A 23,019-nucleotide genomic window follows, 5' to 3' on the forward strand; every position below is an offset into this window, starting at 1 on the left:
TAATAGTCGTTTTTACAGGCTTGTCATTATCCACTGAGGCCTGTGAGTTTTACCAGGGAAAGACAATATATTATAATTTCAAACTAACAATAAAAACAGGAAACTCCAGTTTCTCAAGGTTTTCATCTTGTAGAATTCTGCGCTTGTTTTGGAAGCTCTTGTGGAGTCACTGTATAAAGTAAAAATAATTTAAAGATGGATTGTGTGCAGCTTTATGAATTTGCATGCTTGAATGTAATAAATAATGTGTTAATTTTTCAACTAGAAACGTCTGAAAGCAGCTGAAGCAGAAAGTAAATTGAAACAAGTATACATCCCCACCTAGTGAGTACAACGATAAAGTCATTTTTTGATTAATGTGTAGGTAAAATTGAAACAGTAACATGCAGTTACATGCAGTAATATGCATAATGTTTTCTTAGTCTCAGTTCTTAACGCTTTCTCAGTGCTTGTTATATACCAAATATAATTGGAAAATGTCAATTCTTTCCTTAAGTGGAACTTTTGTACTTGACTCAGCCCTTTGTCTTCGACTTCCAAACTGTCTGTTTTGGAAAGATGAGAAGTATTACAAAAACTGATAAGTTAGTTTCAAATGCTACATGAACAGCTTGCATCCAAGAATGGCCTTGTCATTTGGGGGGGGGGGAAGGGTAATCATGTCAGAATCTCTGTGAAACCAACATTTCATATTTGTGTAAATGCAGTATTTCAAGATAGAAGCAGTTGATAATGTAGTTACATAAAATGAAATCAGATGCTTTCTTCCCATTTCAGTTACAACTTTATTGATACTGTATGTTACTGTATGTAAGCTAGAGACGAGATGCTTTGATTGTGAATTAGCGATAGCAAACAGCACAAAATCTTTGTCTTTGAACAGACTTTACTAATAAAATCTGTTTACTTTTGCGGGATTTGTATCTTTTTTTTTAGATTTAAACTGAGTGCTGTATCTGCTCTTGTTAATTTAGTTATTTTGTTAATTTTGTTATTTAATTTATAAAATCAAGATATAATCTGTCTCTTCCATATTCATAATTTCCTCAAGATTATGAGAACAGAGGGGATTACGTTCTTTTAAGCTCCTTGTGGGCATGTTCACTGCACGTTTGTGCAACTTTCCCATTTATATGAGTATTTATGTAACAAGCCTGGAATACAATATGAAACAATTTGAAAATCCAGTATTACATTTTTGATGGCTTCTGTAAATTGCCTACAATGGAGCTTCATTTCCATATTTCTTAAAAAGTTTTGTCTCCTGAATAGATTTAATAATACAAACAGCAGACTGTTAAATTCGAACTTCTAATCTCATCTTCTTTGAAGAAATAAGTCTCTAATATGTCTCAAGTCCCTAATAAATGACACCTTTTTAAAAAAATAACATTTAATAATTGCTGATTTTGGATAATCTTTGGCATCATAGGTTTGAGTTGTATCCTGAAAACACTGGTATGAGTGTTCCATAACTCTCTCAGGTAAATAGCTGCTTTCGGAAAACCGTGGTTATGGAAGGCACGCATTCTTCACATAATACTTCAATTTTCCTGGTCTGTTTTAGCAATTTGGGACTTCTGTCAATATATCATCTCTATTCACAGTAGTGACTAATTGTATTAGATCACAAACTCTGTTCTGAAATACGGAATTTCTTTTTTGCCTTTTTGTTTGTTGCTGTCTGTTGCCTCCAAGGCAAGATAAAATCCATAGTCAACAGTAAGAGAGTAGGAGCTGTTAAATCTTCGATAACTGTGCAATCACACATGCATTCATGGACAAATGAATTGTTACTGCTGTTTTCCAAGATTGAATTCTTGCATTTGAAATCTGAGTAGATTTGATTCTAAGTTAGAAATGAATACCTTTTCAAACTTGATCATAAGATACTATTTCCTGTAAAAGCAGGGTTTTGTCCTCAATAACCAGAGAGTCCCTTTCAGTTTTAGATTTCTTTGGCAGGTAACTAAGCAACGGACCCTAAGGTGGGAGATGTAATACTCTCTTGATTTCTTCTCTTGTACCTTGAGCCCAGGGGACTTTTCCTGAGTACCTTCAAAAGGTACTTAATAAAGAGCATCTGAAAATTGCAGAAGTGTCTCTCACTGGCTGTAGTAAAAAACGAGAAGGATAGAGACAAACAGACTGACCTGCTTTATTTGGAGTAGAGACTTGATGCAGCAAAGGTTGCTTGTACTCTGTACAGGAGTAGTGAAAAAACAGGGATAGCTGTGCAGATTTTTTTCTTTTAATTAGTGATTTTAATTACTATTGTACATATTTTTATGTATATATTTAGGAAGAATCATGTTAGAAATCAATATATCTAGCCTTGCATTGTATTATGAGTTTTGTTCATCAGAAGGGTAAATAACACGCACAAAATTGGAGCTTTGGAAATACTGTACTTAAGCTAGTGCGGATTGTATTAGTTGTCTCGGAAGTAAAGTCCCACTACACTGGAGCAATAATAGATTAAAAAATATGTATGTAACAAAAAAAGGCAAGCCTACTCAGGACAGAAGTGATTGAAACACTCTCATCTGGGTGAGCTTTACCGTAGTTGTAGGGCATTCACCTTTACTGCAGTTGATGCAAAAATATGTACTTCTGCTTCAGGTATGGCTCGACAGGCCCCCTTTTACTGTGGAGAGCTTTACACAATTACAGGCAGTGCTACTACTCTTACATGTGTTGTACTTCACTCAAAACCCAGCCTCACCTTGTAAAGCTTAATCGGTTTTAAACCTGTTGACTGGAACTCCCTTCTTAAATTCCATGCTGTGTTCTGAATTGTTTTTATGCTTGACCTGGAGACTTTGTTTTTGCATAGCTTACTCAGCTGTGTAATAATTTTTACTCTTGCTTTTTACAGAGCTCTGTAAGTTTGAGTATTGAATCAACTCTTTACATAATGAAGTCTCTTACTGTGTTAAATCCTAGAGAAGTGTAAAAATTAGTCTTGCAATTTAGATATTTCTTAAGATTTTGCCACCACACGTAAGAATTCCAGAACTAAGCTGGTTTTGTGTTGATTAATTTGCTAATAAACTGACTTCTGAAAGTTGACTTTTTATTTTATTTAAAGCAATAAACCAAATCCCAATCAAATATCCAGCAACAATGGGAAACCTGCTGCAGTGAATGGAGCAATGGGAGCCTCCTATCAGGCACAAGCCTCACTAATAGGCCGAGCTTGTGAAAGTTGCTATAGTAAGTAAAATTTCTTGAGTTTTTTTGTGGCTTTTTTGTTATTTTTAGTAATATTTGTGTCATTTTCCAACTATTAGGATTTTTGGCCAATCTTAATATATACCTTTAAAAACAAACAAACAAACATACTTTATTTCCATGCTGTAAATAAATTGAAGTTAATTTTTAATTAACTTTGTGGCAGAAGTAACTTTCAAATTAGAGCTACCTTTTTTTTGAACAATTTAGAAAGTTACAGAAAGGTAATATAATGCAATAGCAGTTATATGTTGATCTTTTACCTTTAGAATTCCAAAATCAAGTTATTTTTGTTTGTCCAGAAAGATTGCAGAGTTTTGGGAGTTTTTTTTTTAATTTTTACTTTTTTTGTCTTGGTTACTCTTTGGGCTGTTTTGTTGTGGATTTTTTAGTATTTGTGGATTTCCAGTGATCCCTGTTGGACCAACTTGCTCTTGAAATACTTTTGACATTGTCAGATTTCTCTCAGTATAATCTAAAGTCAGAATTGGAAAGAATAGAAAAGGCTTAGCCTATGAAAGTTCTTCACTTATCATTGCTGTCACTTTCTGTGTCTTAAGCACCAATTAAACTCAAATTACATTTTGTATATGGGAAGTTCAAGCTACATACTTCTATTGGTTTTCAAATTGCATTTTTCAAAGAATAGTTTTCTCCTGAAAGATGCAAAAAAGAGGAGGAAAGAAAAAATTTTAACTTGGTGTTTACAAATGAGTCTCCCTATGCAAGTATTTCTAATTTTTTACTGGGAATTGTCTTTTGTGGCAATACTGTCATTAAAACATATTTTGCTTTTTCAATTTCTTATTTTTGCTAGGTCAAATTAATTAAATATTTAACTTTATGATGTTCTTACAGAATACCATTTATTACAGCATTGGGATTTACTATATTGAATGCAGCATGCATCAGTTCAGTGGTCCTGTTTTCTCTTCCTTAGCTCCACAGTCTCACCAGTGGTATTCTTGGGGCCCCCCTAATATGCAATGTAGATTGTGTGCATCTTGCTGGATTTATTGGAAGAAATATGGTGGCCTGAAAATGCCCACACAGACAGATGAAGATAAACTGTCTTCCAGCCAACCTACAGAGGTAGGATCATGTAGAAAATTTTCCCTAAAAAAAAAAAAAAAAAAAAAAAAAAAAAGACACTTTCTCAAGATTGCTGTGATTTCAGCATTTGGTGGAATGCTTGTGTTCAACATCAGAGTTACAAAACTTAACTGATGAATATCTGTGTCTTAAGTAGGACTGAACAGAATGTAGCTCCTGCCATGTCTTTATTTGACCAGATCTTCAGTAGACAAATGTCCGTTTCATGCATTTTCAGTGATAGATGTTATGTTGTTGGTCAAATGGCATGTAATCTGTAAAGTGTTAATAGGGCTATATTGTATGTCATCTAGAACAGTATTAAATTTGCACTCCCAATAGAGCACACTTCTTTGTTTTATAGCTTCTTTTTTGCATGGTGCTGAGGTATATCATTTGATTAACCTTGTGAATTTATCCAAATTTGGAATTTATTAATGTTGAAATATGAGGGAATTATCTTTCTTTTGTTCATTCTCTTCATATGTGAAGAAAGAATACCATTCTTTCCGCTTATGGTCACAGTATTTAATAGTATTAGAAAATGTTCATTAAAGGTGATCATTGCAAACATCTTTTGTCACTATTAGAGAAGATTCAGATTGTCTGTTTCAGATGTTGTATTATGATTTCTTTGTTTTATTTTTGTAGGAGTCGCATGTTAGAACTCATATGTCCCGCCAGGCCACACAGGGTACTCCAGTTCGTAACACTGGGAGTCCAAAGTCGGCAGTGAAAACACGCCAAGCTTTCTTTCTTCACACAACGTGTTGGACAAAACTTGCCCGCCAGGTCTGCAAAAATACCCTCCGGCTGCGGCAGGCAGCAAGACGTCCTTTTGTCCCTATTAACTGTGCTGCCATTAAGGCAGAATGTAAGATGTTTTTTTAATTCTTAGTTCTGTGTGCTGTGCTTCCCACCCATTTTTGTCTTTTAATTTTATTTTCTTTTACAATAAACATTTCTTGTCTATACCCTTTTGCTTTTCATTTTTTCATTTGTCTAGCATATCACCAAAACATTTGGATAAAGTCTAGCTACCCTGAACAGATCTCAGACTATTTTAAGAACAGAAGATATTTGGAAAGAGGTGAAAGGGGGGACATTTCAAATGAATTAAAAGAGTGTATCCATTACCTTGTTAACTAATCACAGATTGTTATCAAAAAAAAAAAAAAGAAATCTCATGAGAAATCAGTGTTGTGACATGTAAGCCGTGCTTCCTACTAGTTCCTGTGAGAGATTTGCTTTTATGTTGTTAGTTAATTCTTTTGCTGAGCAGAAAGTGTAGACTAATACTTTTGTTTTACTTTCTCTCAGTGATGTTGTTCAAGGAATAAGGTGTGTTGCTGAGGATGTGTAAGAATTTCAGTCTGGCCTGTAACACAGTCATTTACTATTGTTCAGTTCAGATACTGCTGATAGCCTTGTTTATTTTTTCATCATAATTGCATCTTTTTTTCCCATTTCAGGTTTAAATTTAGCTTTAAATATAATTCTGTATATTTTTAACCAAACTATAAAGAATTGAAGAATTCACTGGTAGTATTACGAATGATTATGAGATGTTATAGACAGCAATCAGTAAGTTTTTTTATGTTAATATGGTTTTAGATTCTGGTCCAAAGTCCAGTGAAGACATTGAACATTTCCACGAGTTTTATATCTGTTCTGAGCACATTGTTTTACTGCTCACACTGATTATATTTCTCAGTCTTTCATAGATTGAGTTCCCAGAGCATCTGCTTAGTATGCCAAGACAACACAACCTGACGTATTAGAATTGAAGAGACACTTTTAGAATATTAGATACTGTTTTTATAACCATGTTTCCTAGATTAAAATTGGAAAAATAGTGAACTGGAATGCCAGTGATGTCCTTGTCATGCTGAGAATTCCCTCCTCTGAGGCTTAAAATCTGTTTTTGACCTATTATTTTCCTTAATTTTCTTTCAACACCAGCCCCTCTTCAAAAGGAAGCTCTTCATCCACTTCTGTGGACATCCAGAATTGGATGAATATTTCTGTTCGTTGTCCTTCTCTTATTTATTCTGTTGTCCCATTGGGCATTTTCTTTCCTGTTTCAAAGCTATTTAAGTCAGGATCAACTTTAAGGAAATCACTGGATTTAAACTAGTCTGAAAGGAAACTGTGTGTCCACTATGTGAGTAAAATAGGTTTATTCTTGTACGTTAATGGAAGAAGTGTCTGAAGGCTGGACTAGACTTGTACTTATCCTGAGTAAACTCCACAGTAAACCATTTGAAAGATCCATGAACTAGTAGAATAAGTTATTTCCTAAGAGGAAAAGATTGTACTTGTTAATATATGTAATTGGCACTGATTTCTAATAGACCGTGAAGGGAAATTAATTCTAGAAGCTTTTATTTAAGGAAGAGAAAAAACAGAAAACAAAATCCAACTATTAATCATCATCTAGAACAAACATTACACACAGTTCAAATTTTAAAACAAAGAAATGAAAGCTGAGCTTTTCAACAGGGGATAGTCATTCTTGTATCATACTGACAGTGCTGTGAATGTTTCATCTCTGTTCCTTTGACAGAATAAACACCACAACAGATTAACCTCGAGCAGAAAGGTTTGGGATTTTTTTTTTTTTTTTTTTTTTTAGCCTTGTAGCCTCTGTCTTTTGTTGTTGTTTTTACTTTCAGGGACCTTGCAGTTTTGTCTATTCAAATGCTGCTGTTCCATTCATTCATCCTGCAGTCCTGAAATAGATTGAAAAAAACCTGCAGTTGTTTCTTTTTGAACACAGCCTTCAAACTATTTTATAATAGTGATGATCAGATAATACATAATTTAGTAAATTCTGTTCATGTTTGTGTGTACATGTGTGTATGTACACGCTCAGTTTCTGACTGTGTCTCCATATGGAATCATACAATGTTCTTAACCTACGCACAATTTGTCTTTGTGACATTCTTGCTTTAGTAATCCTGTTAGGTAAGTCCATAAAATAGTTTTCTGGTATTTTTCATGTTCTTACATCTGGTGACCTAGGTCTTCACTTCATTCTGCAGATTTTAATTATGTATTTAAATAGACTCCTCTTGAGCCTTTGAACCTTTTTTTTTTTTTTTAAGATAGCTTGATGGCAGTCATTTTTACATGAGATATTTAGTTAATAGTGATGATACACTGAATAACAAAGATGTTAACAGTTACAATATTGAATCAGTGTTTACAATGATGTTGGAGCAGTTAAAATTGCACTGAGATAGTAACTTCGCCAAAGTGACAAGGTTACTCGTTTGATAGGGCATGAGGTGGGCAGGACATCCAAGAACTGGTTAAGAATTGGAATTTATTTTCTACATTGGTGTGCTGAAACTTGAATCTGATGACATTTTAGATGCTTTTCAAGACTCACCTGACCCAGTTTGTATAGGTATGTGTATATGTACAGAACCAGGGCTTGGAAATGTAACTACATTTCACAGTTACATTGCGGTAGGTACTATAACAACGTTATCACATATTCGGAAACCTAAAAATTAAAAGAAATATGGGAGGGCATTTATCCCAGCAGTGTACCAAGTTTTATGTGCTCTTAGTCTTATGCAGTTCACTGAAGGTTGTAAATGAAACTAATTCCCAGTTCTGAAGAGGGAAATAAGCCAGTCAGAGCTAGTTGTAAAAATAAATTGATTATTGCATTGCACCTTGCAGATGCTTCTTTTGTCTCAGAGGGGGACGGAAGCTTTTGAGAATGCTGATCTCAGGCTCCAACCTCCTTTGGAAAAAACAGATTTCATCTGGAGCATTTTGTTTGATTCTTGTAATTCAATCCACATCATCTGCCTCAGCCTATTACATCCATAGGCAGGAAAACAAGGTGGTATCGTATGTTCTTCATTTCTTTAGTCAGTGCAGAGAATTAGATTTTTCTGATTAGTAAACCAAGTAGCATGGCCTCAGGTCAAATGCCAGCAGGAGATAATGGAGAGGATGTATTCACATCTCAGTTCAATCAAAGGATGGCTACCCTGGACTGAAAAAGCGTATCATCTCCTGCTAGGAGTGTGGTGCATCATGGAAATCGCAAATTTAGTTTTGAAGGTAATAGACTTGTGTTAGTTGTTGACAATAAACTTGTCTGATGGGCTTTCAAGAATAAATTGGTGGTTTGCTTCAGTAGGAGGAAATTCCCATGTTCTAAATCAAAAAAACCTCTTATTTTTACCGTGGATATATTTGACATGATTTTTAGAAAGTTAAGCAAAATTATCCGGTCTATGCAAGTTGTCTTAATCAGAAGAAACTTAAGTTGGCTTTCTTCTCTAGCTGGTCACTGACAAGACTGTATCTGTCTCCAGCTTACAGGCGTGTTGATGTATGCATCGCAATACCTTACTCAACAAAGGAAGTTTTTAAGAAAGTCTTTTTCTTGTTTTGCTTACAGATAGTTATGTCAATATAAGTATTTACATTAATTATAGTAGTTTAAATTTGAGTAACTGCAATAGTTACAGAAAAAATAAGTTCATTAGATAACCAGAATCTTGATAAAGATGTGATGGCATGTGAAAGAGAAACAACTCTCAAGTGAAAGTCTCTGAGCTAAGAGAGCTAGTAGAAAATCTAGTAGATTTATCTAGTAGAAATCCAGTAGGAAAAAAAAAAACCTGAAGACAAATGGGTCTTCCTCTTCCTGTCTAAAAGAACAAGCCATTTCGGTTCTATGCCAAATGATGATGCAAATGATGATCGTTCCATTTCCAACCATCTCATAACTTCTCTTGTCTAAAACATCCTGTGGAGATGACTTTCCCAGTGTAATAAAGTGTGTGCAGTGAGAGAGAAGGATACTTTATTTTAATTTTGCTTCCTGGTAATTTCGTTTGGCACCTTCTAATTTTGATGGATTGAGAAATAGTGAATAATAATTCCCTATCACCTTTTCCATAGTGTTTATGATTTATAAACCTCTGTGATACTACATCCATCACCATTTTTCTAGGCTGAGAACACAGTCTTGTTAAAAGCCTTCTTATAGAGAAGCCATTTCATACTGTGGCTCATGATGTTGTTCCCTGTAGTTTTTCTAATTATACTGTATCTATTTTAAAGTTAGGGTGTTCTGAATTACGTGCACTTCAAGATGTGAGTTTTCCATAATTTTAGAGCAAAGCACTTGAGAGTTTCTGTTTTGTTCCTCCTTCCATCCCATCAGCTATTCTGACCGGGAATATTCTGAATATTTTAAGTGTTTTGAGTGACTACTCTTGAGCATTGACTTCATACTTTTAGAAAGCTGTTGATGATAATTCCATGAATTCTTTCCTACGTGAATGGTGGTTTGGAACTCATCATTATATGTGTATATTATAGTCATTTTACCCCTTAAGAATTAATTTGCATTTTTTCCTTGATCCTGCTGAGATCCTTCACGATCAGTTTTAGTTTTGATTATACTTGGGGATTTTGCATCATCAGGTTTTGTTAACTCTCTAATCATCTCTTTTCCTGATCATTTATATGTTGAACAGTGCAGATCCTTTGGGGATTGCATGGAGAATTACTGTCTTATCTTTTAATTGGGTACCACTCCCTAAAAAAAAAAAAAAAAAAAAAAAAAAAAAAAAAAGAAGAAGAAGAAAGAAAAACTTCCCTTTTAGCCCATAACAGCTGGAAAGCAGCAGTCTTTGGTTACACAGTTTGTCCAAAATTACTTGAAATACCAAGCAGGGTGCTATCAACTGCATACCTATATGAACTGATTCCTTCAGTAAATCCTCCTAGACCTGTGACACTTGCAATAACAGACTCATAGTCATGAGTGTAGGAAGATAGAGAAGTAAGAAAGAGGAGGAAGGAGGTAGAAACCATTGGAGGTTTCTACACAGAGCTCAGGGTGCTTAGGCCTCTTGTCCAGCCAAGTTTGGTACTTCTCCAGGGAAGGAGACTCCTCGACCTCTCTCGGTACCTTTGTGTTTGACAACTGTCATGGTAAATAAACCTTTCCGTGCAGCTAACCAGAATTCCCAACTTTCCAGCTTGTTCCTGTTGTCCCTCATCCTGAGAAGAGTCGGGCTCCATCTTCTCTGCATTCCCCATCAGGTAGTTGAAGGCAGCAATAATTCAGGTCTCCCCTTATCCTTCCCTTCTCAAGGCTGAACAGATGCAGCTCCCACAGCCTCTCTGTGCATGCTGTGTGCTCCATCCCCATGACCAGCTTGGTGATTCTCAAGTAGCTGGACACACTTCCATGTCCATGTCTCTCTTGTACTGGAGAGCCCAGATACAGGCATAGCATCCAGATGTGGTCCCCCAAGGGCCGATTGAAGGGGAAGGATCACCTCCCTTGTCCTGCTGTCTGCACCCTTCCTGATACGGCCCACTGTGTGGCCGACCTCCTTGTTACAAGGACAGGCAATTAACAGATTTTTCTTTTACAAAATCTTTGTTCATTTTTTATTGTTTTCTTATTTAGCTGTATGCCTTTATTAGTAGTACAACCATTTTGCCGTTATACAGATCACACTCAGAATGTTACTGTGCCATATTTTTGTTTTCTTGCACTGAGACCAGTTTAAACAATAGGCTAAACTTCTGCAAGGTTAAACATCTGTAATATACGAATTTCTGTTTGGGTGAATTCCACCTCGTCCTGGTAATTTGTTTTTATTCACTTACAAGTTTGTTCTGAAATATTTCCAATGGACACCTTGATATGAGGTACTTCTCACACTTTCCTCATAAAAGCATTCTGGAAGGGAACCTAAGTTTCTCTGCAGTGAAGACTGATACAAGAAGTTCATTTAGTTTTCCTGCGATATCTTTCTCTTTCTTCTTACCTTCACACCTTGATCATCTCATGTTGCTACAGACACTACCGTACTTTCTACTTTTGATGTGTTTGGAAGAAAGATAGTATCAAATATTATGCCCTGAGCATAAATCAAAGTAATTTTGGCATGTTTTATTGTGGTTACACATTTAACTTGCTAGAGTTTGTGCTCTTTTCAACTGCTTTTCTTGAATATCCTTCCCCCCCCCTCCAAAAAAAGTTTTTAAATACCTTTTTATTTCTCATAGCTTCATTATTTCACTGATTTTGTAAATATTTCTAGTGTTCATGTAAAAGTCCATATTTGATTTTAGGAATTTTGGAGGGGGAATATTTTTGAGACCATTTTTTCACAACTGCCTACTTAAATTTTGTCCTATTGTTACACGCATAAGAAATTTGGATTACACAGAATCATCCTTACACAAGGAGATAGTGGAGGTGCATCTTTCTATTCTTTCATCTAAAATACTTAAGTGTTGAAGAATATCAAAAATATTCCAGGCACTAGGTTCAAGGCATTTTTTCTCCGAGAACAGGGTATTCCATTATGTATATTAAGATAAAACAAAAAAGGTACTTTTTATACTTAGCGTTAAGAGTTCTAGAGCCTTTGGGCTTCCCAGATATCAGCTTTTTTGCTGATAACCAGAATTTGAAGAATTTCATGTAGATTGCTTAATATACTGAACTAAGTTTTGAATTGTCTGCTGGGTTAAAAACATTTATGAAAAAGGCAAATGCTGAAAATAAATATTTCAGTCATTGCTGTGGTAACATGACATAGGTGTTTTTTCTATACAAAAAGATTATGGATTTTGTGACTTCCATGCTTTTTGTTTCTTACCCACTTTTTATGCATATGTCCTCATTTGTGCTGGAATGAAATGAATAGGAACTTTTTGGTAAAAACAAAACACCAGGTAGAGTCAAAGTGGAATTATATTATTGTAATCTCATTATAATATCTAGTTCCTATAAAGCTTATCAGAAAGCGCAAACCTGTGTGTGATACCTATACAAATAAACATGTATGTAGGTATGTATATATGAGAAATAAATGGGAATTCTAGATATACAGAATAAAAATATTTATGCAATTCTGTACTAAGCAAAATACCTGTGTTCTAGGGATACTGGAAGTCCCATATTAGGGTTATTCCTGTGCTTTTGGAAAACCAATGATCCAGTCATCCAAAGTATTTTTAAAATGGTAGTTTAGTTCCAGTAGTCTTGAAACTACTTAATGAGAGCTAATTTTGTGTGGATTTTGACTTAGGTTGATTAACTTTAGTGTATAAGTGTGAACCACTTGTTAACAACACTTCTTCTGTATTTGGAGAGACTGCTTGTGCATTCTGAGTGCCTATGAGGATGCGAGTTCGTAGTGGTAGTATCAAATTCAGGTAGTTACAGAGCTGTTTAAGTAAATTTTCATATATTTTACATAAAGTTATTATCTTAGACTTTTGAGCTCTATCATATTTGATTAAAACTGACCAATTTTTTAAGAAGTTTTTACAGAAACTTTTTTGTATGTTTTAAATATGGTGCGTGAATATATGTAGCCATATATGAGTAATGCAAGCTTCATATTTGTAGGATACCAGGTCAGAAATATGTGTATTTACTTTCCATACAAAATTATCTTAAAAGTTCCATGTAATCTATTAAATTTTGTTAGCTAACTTTAAGAGGCAAGCAAGCAAGAAAAAATACACAATAAAGCAGAACACCTTCTGTTTATGCTAGTTCCATAGTAGGGTTTTTTTTTTTTGTTTGTTTGTTTGTTTTTTTTTTTTTTGTTTTTGTTTTTTTTTTTTTTTTTTGATAAATAGCAGAGAAGCTTTGAAACCCATTAATATCCAGGGCACAGCTAATAGCATTGTATACTTTATCTTATATGAAGCATCTTATAACATGTGAGCAGTCTGAGTACTTTTAGGAGTTAATAACCCTCAGTTATCTACCATCACCACCATGGTTCTATTAGTTCTAGGATGAAATTTCTCATTGTTATGATCAGGTAACAATTCAGGTGCCCCATATAAATGTCTCTAATTCAGTAAGTACAGGAAATAGTGCATACAACAGGAATTACTATACAATAATGATGGACCACTAATGTAAATGAAAAATTCGCAATGACATCATTGAGGACAGGGTTTCATCATAAGCTTTTTGTATCCAAGGCAATCATAAGAACCACCTATCAGGATGGAAACAGATTCAACTGGCCACAATCAGCAAGTGTCCTATTTTACTTAAGGAGAGAAATCACTGTACCATGGGAGTAACACGTGATAGAATTCAGTAGTTGCAATTTTAGAATCCTTCTTAGCACTGTAGTTCTCCATTTAGAGCCAGGCAACCTTGTAGAAAACAATGAAGAATTCCATGTAAATCCTTGTTAATAGAGCTACTTTTATTTTAATACTCATGCTTTCATCCATTTCATTTGCATAGTTGACTATTTCCAAAAGGATTTTGTAAATACAAAATGTAATTAAAATTTCAGTACAATGTGCATTAACTTACTTTTGCACAAATGAGAACATGGCCTGCCTTAAAATCTTAATCGTTATTAGCATTGATGGAAAAGAAGAAAATATGGTAAAAGGGAAAAAAACAGTCAAGAAATTTGTGGTAAGAATATAAGTGTGAAACTGGTAGGTGCATCCTAATTATATTTTGCAGTGGCATAATATTTAAACTGAGCTTTACTGTTTAAAATTCTCAGATGCAGATCGACATTGTGAAGTTGCTGGAAACCCTCTGAAGATCAAAAGCACCAGAAAACCACTGTCATGTATCATTGGGTATTTAGGTGGGTATCTGCCTTCAGAGAAAAAATAAATCAAGTAAATGTTCACTATTAATGATATTTTAAAAATCATACATGCATAGAATGAAAGATTTATGCTTTTATTAACAAGAGAACTATTAAGATAAATTAATAAAAATTCTGGTGGGCTACTGTAAATGGTTGCAAAACTGCATGATGATCTTGAAGACTGTAGTCAGAAAGATTTCTGATACTGGGTTAAAATGACAGACTGCAACCTACTGTAATTTAGAATGTGAAAAAGGATCTGTTAGTCTACATAGAAAACACTTGAAGAGCAGATATTCAGTATACTCAGTGCTGCTGTACATCTGTACCTCTTGAATCCACTTGTAATACTCCCATGCACTTAAAAGGAGCAGACTTTGGCCACATTGGATGCTGATACTCTTTTAATTTGGTGGCATTTTTTAAAAAAAGATCTGATGAAATTCTGAGATACTGAGATCATAGCCGAGAGGACAAGAAACTCACATGATAGTGGAAAAAAGGGCTTAAAGGAAAGTCTAGTAATTTGATTCATTACTAAAAAATCCAAAATAGTCCTCTTTGTAAGGAACCACTCCAGACTATTAAATATTTACATAATCACGTAAGAGATGCAATACCTCATAGGCTTGTTATTAATCTTTAAATTAATATAGAAATCAATACTTTATTCAGAGAAGCAGTGAATAAATCTACAGCATATTAATCTCATTTCACAGAATTATAGCTGAGGGTAGACCTCAGTCCAGGTGTTTCGCTCAAAATTTCAATCAACAGGAGTTCATTTATACTAAAACAAAGTAAACAATAACAATCTCTTGAATTGCTAAAATAGAAATTAATGTAGATATAACTGCTTTTCCAGGACATCACATTTAACAAAATCTAAGTTTCAGAAAACTGGATAAGGAAGAATTAATATTCATTCTGGCTGAGTTTTGATTCGTCCTACCCCGAAGTTTAAGAAAAAAGAGCTAGTGGAACTGTAGGTGCTCCAGCTGTTTGCATTGTAATAGCCATCAGTCGCATGAACGGAGAAGGGGCTGGTTTGGTTTACTTGATGCAGCTCTGGTTGTGAGATAAGGCACTCCGGCAGAAGATGGTTGGTCTGGCTGATGGGTAGTCAAAAGCAGAAACAACAGCACGTGCATCTTGGAAGATGCTGTGTGTCTTTAGTACCTCATGGTTTAGTCTGTGAAAGGTCATCTTGGTAACTCAGGGAGAACGTAACTCAGGGAGGTTTAGTAGCAGTAAATGGATGAACAGTGTCAGATAGCACTATGTGTCCCTAGGTGAGGGTTTTGTAAGAGGATTAACCGTGCTAAAACATACCAGGTATCTGCAGAGTCAGCCTAGCGTTTGATTTTACGGCAAGTGAAGGTATCTCACTACAGTTTGAAGGTAAATAATATGTGCTACACAGATACGGTCCATGGATATGCATATAAATTAGCTGCATAAAGATTGCTAGGAAATGGTTTTTAGTTTCCTCATCCCAACATATTACAGTAAATAAGTAGTGCTTACCTTATTTTCCTCTTAAATATCTTATTAGATATCAAGTCATAGCTTGAGCATGAAGTTTTTCTTTTCTTTTTAAAATACCTTTCATGCCATTCCCATAAGAACTTACTGGAATATAGTTAGTTATTTCTCACAGGGTACTACCGTTTTCAGTCCCAGTGGTAAGGCAGATGGGATTCAACTTTCAGCACTCTCTGGGTCATCATTTCCCTTCATCCCTGTTCTGCTGCTTAGCTGCCCGTTCCACGGGTGAGGTAGATTAAGCGTTAAAAGTAGGCACTGTCCTGGAGAGTTTGAGCTAATCTTCTGTAATGACTTTGGTCTTCCCTATGCTTACTAAACAACCCCCCTAAGGTGAACCACTGCCTACGTGAATGCCCTATCTTAGCTCTTAGTTAGGAGGAAACCAGGCAAATGTTTCCAGCTGAGATACATGATGCAGCTGTGTAAACACCTCTAGAATTCAGGCTGCTTATTTAGGTGGCTCAATGGTACCCTTTGGCTCTCCCTTGTTTGCTTTGGGTATTTTTTTTTTTTTTTTTTTTACCTTAATGGCATTAGTGGAAATGGAAGAAGAGTTCAGAGTTGTTATGACTGTTAATTACATGAGGCTGCAACCTGGGCTTATAATATAAATGTGCTTCAAGTATTGTTTCTTCTTAATGTATTTTTTATTTTGAATTCAGAAAAGATCATATAATGTGAATCTGGTTGACTGGTTATTTGTTGCATAGGTAAAGGGGTCATTTGGGTTATTCAGATGCTATTTTTAGTTTTTGGAGTTAGCAGAAGCTGCAAGTGGCTAGGAAGATTTCAATGAAGAAAAGTACCAGGCAATAGAATGAGCAGCGTGAATAAAAGAATCCCTAATTCTATTATTCCATAATATAGTAATATAATGGGATAATATGATTCATGCAAAAGATCTGAAATACCTAATTTACCTCTCCCAGATGTGAAAGGTTAGTTAGTTAAGAAGGGGCTGTAAACCGTGCAAATATTTGAAGCGAGCCTATAGGTAGAGGATGAGAGCGTATGGTGTGAAGACCCCAAAGTAAGAGGCTCCCAAAGGACTCGATCAGCTGTGAAGTGGTCCTGGCTGTTTAATTAAGCTCCTCTACAGAACTGAAAGGAGAGGGTGAGCCTGGCTCCTACTACTTTCCTCTACTGCAGAAGGAGAAAGGAGAGCCTTTGTGGAAAACTAACTGAGGATTAGTGACCTCCAGACTGAAGAAATGTCAAAGGAAGGAAATGCCTCCTTCCTTGACTGTTAGCTGTTCCGGAAAATACAAGATTCTTTCTCCTGTGCTCTGCAAACAGATGGGATTTACAAGTTACTGTCTGTTGACCTAGTGCTGGGATTATTGTGGTTGCTGCTGGAGCTCTTTGGCAAATAAGGTAATATTTATGTGATGTTAGTCCTGAAGATTAATTTTTTCTTTCAGAGGATTGATAAAGATTGTGTAGTGAGCATTTTAGGATTCAGATTCCACTCATCTTCAGGAAACGGTGCAAACCTTTCTGTTGATTGCTAATGGAAAACGTTAAACTGAAATAGTCTTCCTAACATTAAACACACCTCCATTCCTGTTTTAGTAAAGAACCAAAATAGATTTGTTTTTTACAGCATGAGAAGTGGGAGATGCCATGAAATCCATTGGGAGCTTGATGATCCTTGCCTTTTTTATATGAAAAGCAGATGAATACTACAATGAATAGCAGTCGAAAGCTCTGAATTAAATAAGTGGAGGGTAGATCAGCCTAATCAAAGCAGCCTTTACACCCCAAGCCTGCCAAGTACTGTCTTGAAGCAGTTACCAGCTCCCTCATTTTACATTATTCCAATTTCTATTAACAATTTATAGGTGCATTACACTACACCTTTTTAATCTTTTTAATCTGACTCTCCTGAAACATCTTGAATGAGGATATTTGTACTCTGGGTGTGATTACATGGGCTGACCAACCCATTGATTAGAAGCTAAGGAAAATCTTTTCAAAAGTGAAAGCTGCTGATGTTATCTCTTCCTGGCATGCTGTTCCCAGCATGTTGTCTGGCCATGTCATTGCAGCACTTCTATTTATTTGGGTATTGATGAAACTGTTCAGCTATCCTGCCTTTCTATTTATGTCATATGAAGGGGTTATAGCGACTCTTAACACTGTGTCCACAAACTTCCCTGCAACCAGCTACCTGCTCTGAAGTGCATTGGGCAAATGAGTTTAACTGCCTCTTACTTAGTTTCTGGCACCAACTCTAGAATAATCCTGCTGAATGAACTGTATTAGAGACTCTGGGCTATTTGAAACTCTGTAATAATGATTCTGTATTAGAGCCTGTCAGCACAGGGGGAATCCAGTACAATCCTAATGGGTTTTCTTGGTGTTCCTGACACAGATCGTGCTACTCTGCAGTTCTGGAGTAGTTTCAGCTTCAGACACCTGCACTAGCTTGCTCCCTGGCCATTGCATCTAATCACTTATGTTTGGGAAGATCCCATAAAGATCCTATTGTGATAGAAAATACTAAATAACTTTAGATATTAAGGTGATTTCACTATAATAAAATGCTTTTATCTGCTTGTTTAAGATCTATAAGGCCCAAAACAAAACTCAAAAGGCTCGAAAAACGTCAATACAGAACTCTTCCAGATTTGCTGAGATACTGTCTCTTCACCTGTGAAGGTTCACCCTTACACATCCACACCGTAACAGTGAAGTCAGCAATCCAATTTTCTCATTTGGAAGAGCCACAGTTACAGAGGCTCATGTTTGAATTGTTAAATCATTATTCACGGTCCTGTAACACACTCCTACTGAAGAAGCTGACTTTCATTTCACTAGAAATGAAGCAGAAATGAATGGAAAAATACTAACTTTTTACAGATCAGATATGTACAGTCTTTCTCTTCTTTTGTTTTAAACAGAGATTCATCCTGCAGTGAAACCTAATGTAATCAGGTCAACTGCAAGCCTTCAAAGTCCAAGTGCAAAGCGACTGCTTGCACCATCTAATCACTCTTCATTAAGTATTTTGGGAAAAAGAAACTACACTCATCATAATGGCCTTGATGGTATGTAATTTGAACATAAAAGAAATATTCTTTGAGTCTCTGAATTACAAAACTCCTTTCTGTGGACCTGAAATGACAAAGTTTTGTGACCTTTCTGTAGGAAATACATTTTTTAGAAATTACATTCAATAAAGGGGTATAGGCCTCTAAGAAACAAATGCAACATGAAATTGTGCCAAAAATTTAATGCTATAAAAAGTATATCTGTAGAACTGGTTTATTTCCTACTGTAAAATTTTTAAAACCCATTGAAAATTGTAGAGTTATTTCATTCACAGTTGTACTGTGATTACAGTTTGGAGAAACATGCTTGTAATGACAGAAATGTAAGATATGATTAGTACATTCATAGCATGGATTCTTGATGCAATGAGTGGTGGTGCATATTCATTGAATATGGTTATATTAAGATCATCTCTTATGAAAACTATTTTTTGCTGTTTTTCTGACTAATCTTCCCTCTCAATAATAAAGGACAAAAAAGAGAATTTAGCGAAGGGAGATGCAGTGTATGCTTTTTTTTGACACATCACATAGCATTTTTATTTGAGGAAATATTCTGCAAGGATATACAAGACCTTATGAATTATGCTACGTTAAATTATTTTATGCACAGCTAAATAGCTAAATAATTGACCCGCTGGTTTACAACCAATCTCTTTGCTAGTATATGAATTCAATATGTGGCTTAAACTAGATTCTCAAAACTGTAATTGGTAATAGAGGGAAAAAAAGCTGTTGGCATTTTGCATCCCCAGACAGAAGTCACAGATTTGATTAAAAAAGAAAGAAGCAGTTACAAGAGCCAGGACTGATGGAAGATAGGAGCTCCTTAGACCGTCTCTATATTTGTGCCACTTGCAGAGGAGGAAGCAAAAAAAAAGTGTCACAGAGATACGGAGGAGGCTTCCTGTACGCTCCAGAGGTGTTTGATAATCCTGGTACCCAGCCACTGTGTTAGTGGGTCTTTGGGAAGATTGGATAGGAAGCTGTGCCAAAAATGATGGAAATTTAGTGAGTAACACTGAAGTTTCTCAAGTCATCTGTATTTTGTATTCCGGAAAGTGACTGTGTACTATGGAAATTTTTTGGCATTACCTCCAGCGAGAAAAGTTTTTAACTGGAAGTGTAAGCAATTTCACTTCATGTACGAATAGGAAGAGAATCCAGCAAGATTTTGTCAATATGCACTGGAGAGAAATGCACTGCATTTCCTGAAGTATCTTTTGGGGAGTTTTAACTTCTGTAAGCAATCAGCTTATTTGTTCTGTAATTCAGTATGGTTATTGAGACTAGACCGTGAATTTAGGGTCTGAAATAGACTGTTCAAGACATGATGTGTACAAAAGAGATAACTGTCTGTTTTAATGTTTCACTGAATAGGTAGAAATGAGGGGGTTTGTATGTTTTTTTTTTTTTTGTTGTTGTTTTTTTTTAGCAAATTAATAGAAATAGTCTTCCAAATATAGGAAAACTTAGTGAGTTCTTTGATAATTATCAGGCTTCCCTGTCGCAATTAGCATTATTTGTACCTTACAGTGAAAATGTTTGCTGTACTTTTAACAATACCTTTAAGTCACGAAATGGTGAGTCCGTAGATGCAGGGGAGAGGATCGCCTGGACCGTTGTGCAGCGTGCGCACAGCAGTTGCACAGTAGGCAGGTAGCGTGCGTGGCAGCGCAAGCCCGTTCCTCGGACCGAGGTGACAGGGCCAGGATGACAGCCATGTGGCTGTTGTTGGGACAAAAAGTGACTCCGTTAATAGCTATAGCCTTAAGTACAGAGCATTTCACAGACCTGAAGTTTCACTGTGCAGTTCTGTAGTGATGATCTGGTAGTTAATGCATGAGATTATGAATCCAGGCTTTTTTTTTTCCCCCCTCCCCTCTAACGTTGACCATTAGACTAGACTGTCTGATCTTTGAGGGATGAATGACTCCATCTGGAAATAAATATGATGTTACTTTTCTGCTGCAGAGAAAGTTGTAGCAATAGGTTCAAAGTAAACTTAGTTGTTATAATAATGTCTGTATGTGAGGATGTATGCCTGGAAGTTTTTAAAAATTTTGCTCTATTTAGCAAGAATATTAATTTCAAAGTAAACAGTTTATAAAACCAGTCAGTAGACACACTGATCAGTTTGCATATGATAGCTAATTGTGTTAAGGCAATTTGCACAAAATAACATCTGATCTGAAAAATTCATATTGGGCTCTGGAAGTTGTTGCTTTAGTAAACAGCTATTATTTCTGCTACTCTGTTTTCTGTGAAAACATAACTTTTAGGAAAGTATAAATCCCTGGAAATCTATAAGAAATATTTTAGTAGTGTAAAGATGGCTATTTTGGTTCTTGACATAGCCCCTCTTTAATTAAAAGCATGCGAAGTGTAGTCAATGCAAACTGCAAGATAATTCCTGGAATACTGGATGTCATACAAAAGTGATAAGGGAAATTCAAAGGAATAGTTTCCAAGAGAGACCAGGCATTTTAAAGAGCTGGCTGGAAGTAATTCCCTAAGCAATGCAATGTGAAACTTATTAAACTGATAGCTGTGATAACCTTTCTTTTCTGTGCTTCTAAATTTCCTACCACTTTGTAGTATGAGGGGGAGATCAATGATGTGAAGAAATAGCTTAATCAGTAGTATCACTGTATACTCTTGAATGAAGTCCTTTATAGCACTTGAAGGTGTTACTGGTATTTTTCTTGCTTCTTCAACCTCCCAGTAAAAGAATTGCAGTAGGTGAAGCACAAGCCCAGTGGGAACCTGGGAGACCCTCCCTCCCTGAAGGGCGTTTCCTCACTGTTAAATAATTAAGTACGGGTTTCATCTTCTAAAACAATTGTTCTTATTGGACTAAGTCAAAGAGATGTTTAAGAAATATCAAACTTTTAAAGTTACTGCCCAAAGCTTATCCTTTTGATGAGCTATCTTTGAGTTTTGGTGACAGATGTACTTCTCATAAAGCAAACTGCACTATTGTCTTCTGCCACTTGTCAACCTTCACCATAATTTTTATTTCAGATCAACCCTGGCTGTAGTCACTTTGATATCTCAATTTCCATTTTTCAGTATTGGCACAATACTAGTTGTCATCCCCCTTGCCATTTTCTTTCCTTTTCCATTGCTTAATCCTCCTCCCTGGAAATAAATGCAAAAGAAATAAAATGCAAAAGAAAACCAGACTCTCAAAAACCATTAAACCAGTAGTGGTGATACTCAGCAGCACAAGTCCTCTGTTACTTTTGACTTTAAAGTATTTACTTTTAGTAGCTACTACTTAATTATTTCTCTAGTTATTGGTAAATATAAAATAATTTTTTGGGCTATAATATATTCAGCTTCTTTTCAAGGCAGAACAACAACTGAGCGACCAGAGCAACTTGGGAAATAGTGGTTTCTGTGTAATTGCACTCATAGCAATGTATTATTTGTGCAATGAAAGGTTCCTCTCCCCTCATTCCCTCTCTGGTTTTTATGTTACTATAAATATACTAAAAAGCTTCTTTGTTACCAAAATACTGTTGGTTGTTCCTGGTTTTATTGCATTGTACCAATTAAGAGTACCCAGAAAGCCTACTGTGAGGATGATCTATTCTGACTTTCAACTCATGCTTTGATGAAATGAGCAAACAAAAATGAGCACACTGGACTTGCATTAAGGCTTATCTCTTGCTATTTTCATAATCTTAATGTTATTGACACAGAAGTGTCTGCATGTTCAGCTTTGCTTTTTTTTCTCAATAGTATTAGAAATTTATTTTGAAGAAGCCATAGAAATATGTTTGTTTAAGATATAGAGTAATGTAGGGCATTCGAGTAAACAGCACTTAGTCTTCTGTAAATATATATCTAGATTGGCATATTTAAAGGCAGTCTTGTTAAATACATAAGTTGAGAGCTATATTTTGACCAAAGTTGTTGTTAGCAAAATAATAAGTAGTGGCTCAGAAACAGTACAACGTAATATGGCAGTGCTACTTCTTTATGTTTCTATGGGTGGTAAAAGATTATGAGAAGTATCATTAGTATTTGGCTTAATGCTTTTGAAGAGTACTGTGCTTAGGTAAGATCAAGGCATTTCTTGAAGAAGTCTTCTGTTGGCTTGAATCTTGATTTTTTCCAGTGCGGTGCACATTTCCCTCTCGTGTGCAGCGGAGGTGCCTCTAGCTGAAGTCTGGTGCAACTCACAGGGGTGTCTGTCATTCCTAACTGCTGTTGCCTGACCTTTGAGAGTGCTAAGAAGGGAGTTCATTCCTTTCTTTTGAGAAACAGTGGGTTTGTGCCATGATCTCTTGCAGTTAACAGATCTGGGAATACCAACCAGCGATGGCTGAGAGGTGCAGTTCTAGCTGCGTGCGTGTTCCCTGCGAGAGGCATAGACCTGGACAAAATGCAGCTGCACTGCCACAAGCTGCACTGCTTAACCAACGTATCTTATAACT

The 23,019-nt window shown here is 35.8% G+C and overlaps 1 protein-coding gene across 1 annotated transcript in view; it reads left to right on the forward strand.

Moving 5' to 3' along the window:
• Positions 1 to 23,019, forward strand: part of MTA3 (metastasis associated 1 family member 3) — a 139,985-nt gene that overhangs the window by 83,215 nt on the left and 33,751 nt on the right. The window contains exons 11-16 of the mRNA XM_062573590.1: positions 266 to 324; positions 3,092 to 3,216; positions 4,175 to 4,326; positions 4,978 to 5,200; positions 13,881 to 13,967; positions 18,425 to 18,571. Coding sequence (XP_062429574.1) covers positions 266 to 324; positions 3,092 to 3,216; positions 4,175 to 4,326; positions 4,978 to 5,200; positions 13,881 to 13,967; positions 18,425 to 18,571 — 793 coding nt within the window. The remainder of the gene's footprint in view (positions 1 to 265; positions 325 to 3,091; positions 3,217 to 4,174; positions 4,327 to 4,977; positions 5,201 to 13,880; positions 13,968 to 18,424; positions 18,572 to 23,019) is intronic.

This window comes from Rhea pennata, chromosome 3 (genome assembly GCF_028389875.1).
Source record: "Rhea pennata isolate bPtePen1 chromosome 3, bPtePen1.pri, whole genome shotgun sequence".
Lineage (NCBI taxonomy): Eukaryota > Metazoa > Chordata > Aves > Rheiformes > Rheidae > Rhea > Rhea pennata.